This window comes from Clupea harengus, unplaced genomic scaffold (assembly GCF_900700415.2).
Source record: "Clupea harengus unplaced genomic scaffold, Ch_v2.0.2, whole genome shotgun sequence".
Lineage (NCBI taxonomy): Eukaryota > Metazoa > Chordata > Actinopteri > Clupeiformes > Clupeidae > Clupea > Clupea harengus.
The window spans coordinates 42,859-47,500 of NW_024879658.1; the positions used below are offsets into that span (position 1 = coordinate 42,859).

At 39.2% G+C, this 4,642-nt stretch overlaps 1 protein-coding gene across 3 annotated transcripts in view; it reads right to left on the bottom strand.

The window, feature by feature from the left end:
- Positions 1-534: 534 nt before the first annotated feature.
- Positions 535-4,642, bottom strand: part of LOC122129488 — a 39,625-nt gene continuing 35,517 nt past the window's right edge. For all 3 annotated transcript variants that reach the window (XM_042704412.1, XM_042704411.1, XM_042704413.1), the window contains 7 exons: positions 3,311-3,543; positions 2,919-3,056; positions 2,682-2,820; positions 2,280-2,305; positions 1,796-1,898; positions 1,161-1,662; positions 535-805 (listed from right to left, as the gene is read on the bottom strand). In XM_042704412.1, coding sequence (XP_042560346.1) covers positions 652-805; positions 1,161-1,662; positions 1,796-1,898; positions 2,280-2,305; positions 2,682-2,820; positions 2,919-3,056; positions 3,311-3,543 — 1,295 coding nt within the window. In that variant the 3' untranslated portion in view covers positions 535-651. The remainder of the gene's footprint in view (positions 806-1,160; positions 1,663-1,795; positions 1,899-2,279; positions 2,306-2,681; positions 2,821-2,918; positions 3,057-3,310; positions 3,544-4,642) is intronic.

The window sequence follows — 4,642 nt, forward strand, 5'->3', positions numbered from 1 at the left end:
ACAACTAGAGAGAAAGTCTCACTAGGTTTTGTACCGACCTTGCTATTTTAATTGTATTTCAATTAAATATAATTTCTAATCGCTACCTGGCTAAACATAAGACTCTTTTACCTGTGCCATTGTCACATTTGTTCTGGCACGCACCCTAAAAAGGTTATGTCCTGAAAAGGAATGTTGTTTTGTTTTGATTTGAATAGGGAAAGGGTGTGTGCATCTCGGATGGAAGCAGAAAGATAAATGCCATATTTTGCTATTCTTTTTTCAATGCTCTGTTTCATTTCGTCAAATTCCTGTGTTCATTGTAGGTGACAATCGCCAGCAGTTGTCCGATAAGAACAGATAGATGCCACACTCATGACATATGTTCATCACGTTCAGAAGACATGATACCCGTGATGACAGTGAACAGTGAAGTGTAGTTTTCTATAATGATATAAATAACAAGGATATGAAGATGTGAATAATTGTGCACAGTAACAGTAACACAAATCAAGGATGATAATAACACCAAGGTGAATTAATACAGGATACAAATATGATTAGCCTGCCTTTAATATGAATATTATTAGATATGAACACAACAACAACATGGCCTAAGCCTGAAATGCATTAGGATAGATGCTTTGGCTGGCGGGTCCATTTATCTGCGGCTCATTCAACATGCTTGGGCACCCGGAAGTAAAGCTTCTTCCTCATAGTGTGCCTCTCCTCAGGGATCTGCTTCACAGTGTTTCGGCCAATCCGGCCCTCTAACCCGCTGACTTCAGCATTCACTCGAGTGAGAACGGTCAGAATATCATCATTCCTAGAGATGGAATGAAGAACACTGATTAGTTTAATCAATGGTACTTTAGCAGCATGTATATTTAATTATTGAATTATCATTAATTATTATATTATTATTTAATTATTTTAAAGATTTCAATAGCTGTTAATGCCAACATCTACTAAAACTAAACTAAATACCAACTCTGTGAAGGTTTTATACACACAACCCAAGATGTAAGCCTTTATACACCCGAGATAATGTAGATAATAGTCCTTCATGGCTCTCACCTGGTGTGTGTGTGTGTGAGTGTGAGTGTGTCTCTGCGTGTGAGTGTGAGTGTGTGTGTGTGTGTGTGTGTGTGTGTGTGTGTGTGTGTGTGTTTGAATCTCACCTGGTGCAGCCATGTCTCAGCTGTTTACAAACAGACTGGATGAACCAAGAGCCTTTTGTCCTGCTTCTGATTGAGACGTAGTCTTCGACTGTGGACAGGCAGTTAAGGATGTCGGAGTGAGCCGGTGTTGAGATGATCACTCTGTCAGGGACATCAATTTCTCCAGCGTCCACCTGCACCTCTGCTCTCGCTGCGGGTACCTGAAGCACATGGTCTCTCTGGCCTCCTCGACACGCCTGGAAGAAGAACACTTTGGGCTTGTTGGCCAAAGCAGGACAGTTTTGCGGAGAAAACAGAGAGTTTATTTCCTTGACTGTAATGATTTCATGATCAATCCCAAAAACTCCTTTCTCGTTGCCATGGCTGAGTACACAGCACACGAAGCAGTGCCCCCGCACTGACTGACTTATCATGCCAAGTCGTTGCCTCATCTCGGCCGCCCCCAGGTCTTCCATTATAGTCACTCTGAAGCCAAGCCAGTTGAACACATTATGCAGTGCAGCTGGGAGTTTGAAAACAGGCAAAGATTAATTTCAATTATTCTTGTGATGAAGTGAATGTAGAGTTCTGTAAGCCACACACACACATACACACACACACTCCCTCACTCTCACACACACATACACACATCTTACCTGCATCAATATCGGATCCTTTTCGCTCTCCATTGGGAAACCTGACATTGTTGATGATCAAACACTCAACTGGATAGCCACTACTGAAGTTGTACTCACTGAGCTGGGTGACACACACACACACACACACAACACACTGTTGAAGTTGTACTCAAATAAGCAACAAACCAGTAACATCAATCAGAACAAATGTAAATACTTGCTATTTAAGGTATTTTTCCAGTTAAATAAATAATGTATAATATAAATACTTTCTCTTTTTCCAGTTAAATAAATTATGTATACATTTACATTTACATTTAGTCATTTAGCAGATACTATATACTATATACATATATATATATATATATATATATATATATATACTATATATACTACTGTATATACTATACTATAGTATACTATAAATACGTACTTTCTCTTTTTCCAGTTAAATAAATAATGTATAATATAAATACTCTTCTTTCATTTCATGTGACATTACCTCATCCCCCTCAAGGAGTTCTGTGTCTGAAATGCAAAAGGAATAACATATGTTGCTGAAGGACATATATGCAACTGAAATTAAAAATAAAAATGAAATGAAAATGATGTCTGTACTGATAGATGTATGATGGTTAGACACCATTGTTGTAGATACTGTTGAGTACACAGACACACAGACACACATGCACACACACACACGCACACATACACACGCGCACACACACACACACACACACACACACACACACACACACACACACACACACACACACACACAAACACACACACAAACACCCATACACAAACTCTCTCTCTCTCTCTTACACACACAGACACACACACAGAGTACAACACTAGTCCTTCAACTACACACACTATTGTTGTAGATACTGCTGAGTACCTGGAAGTTTGACATGACAGTCCCAGACTTGTTGATCTGCTGCGTTTTCTCTTAGACCAAGCTGAACCTCCCTTCTGTTGGCTAAACTCACTCTAAATGTTGGCTGGTAGCTGTCGTACTGCAGGGAGAACTCCGCTTCCTAATAAAGAGTAAACAAATTTCACTTTCGCAGTCCCCGAAAGTCCCCCCCCCCCCCCCCCCCGTCATGTCAGATCCCGACCTCGTGCACCATCTCACCTGAGGGTCAATTCCACCAGCTGCAGCGCCTTCACAGGACAGAGTGTACCGTTCACCTGGGGTAAGACTGCAGTAAAATCCTGTTTCTATGAAGATCTCTGTCTCAGGTGCGATCATCCTCTGTCTCCATTCTCTCACCTGGAGAACAGTTTAATCAGAATTTTGATTACCTTTCTGAGCCACTTCATGAAATAAAATATTTTAACTCACTGAAAAAATAGATAAAACAGTTGGTTGATATCAGTATTACACAAAACTAAAGCTGCCAGCGGTCAAGCCATTTGTTTTATTGTAGATGTGTTGTAGTAAGATCTACCAGTTTGGAAATAAACTACAATAATACCCCCCAACAGCGCCCCCCTGTGGCAGCAACATGCTACTCAAAATCTTACCTCACGGAGGATAGCATTCCTTGGCAACAACATGACATTCAGTGTTGAGCCCTGAAGGGAGAGCTTGACAAGCACTTTCTGGGGTGTTAGAGGCAAGCTTGTCTGAATCCCAAATTTGGAGCATGTACTGATGTCAACAAACAGGTGCGAGTCAGACATCAACAGAGGCTTGAGGCTCTCCACTGGTTTCTTGAGGCTGGCGTGGATGACTGAGAGAGACTCATTGCTTCTGGCTGAACAGAACACAGCAAAACAAAGTAGCCTGTTATTAGGCAGTGTGTGTGTGTGTGTGTGTGTGTGTGTGTGTGTGTGTGTGTGTGTGTGTGCGCGTGTGTGTGTCTTGTGTGTCAAAATAGTATGCGTGCGTGCGTGCGTGCGTGCGTGCGTGCGTGCGTGCGTGCGTGCGTGATGATGTGTATGACACTGTCTGTGTGTGTGGATATTTCAGTGATGTGTAATGATGATGTGTATGACACTGTCTGTGCAGATCTATGCACCACAGCAGGCTTGCTGACCCAGATATATATATTTATATATTACATATATATATATATATATATATATTATATATTGTGTATTATTCGCATACATATAGTACTATGTGTCTGTGACAGTTTATTTGGATGATCCCCTACAGACTGTCTAAACAAACTATCTGTTAACTATAATTTATGGTTAAAGTGAGGGTTAGGGATGGGGCTTGTTCAGATAATGTTCAGTGAACAATTAGAAAGACTGAACTTTACTTTAAACAAACCATGTGTGAAGTCTCTCAAGGCGAAGGTGTTACTGTAATAATGTGTTACTTTAATAATGTGTTACTGTAATGATGTGTTACTCTAATAAGGTGTTACTGTAATGATGTGTTACTGTAATAATGTGTTATTTTAATAATGTGTTACTCTAATACGGTGTTACTGTAATGAGGTGTTACTGTAATAATGTGTTATTTTAATGATGGGTTACTGTAATAATGTGTTATTTTAATAATGTGTTACTCTAATACGGTGTTACTGTAATGAGGTGTTACTGTAATAATGTGTTATTTTAATAATGTGTTACTCTAATAAGGTGTTACTGTAATAATGTGTTACTGTAATAATGTGTTATTTTAATAATGTGTTACTGTAATAATGTGTTACTGTAATGATGTGTTACTGTAATAATGTGTTATTTTAATGATGTGTTACTGTAATAAGGTGTTACTCTAATAATGTGTTACTGTAATGATGTGTTACTCTAATAATGTGTTACTTTAATAATGTGTTACTGTAATGATGTGTTACTCTAATAAGGTGTTACTCTAATGAGGTGTTTCACAAACAAACGAAA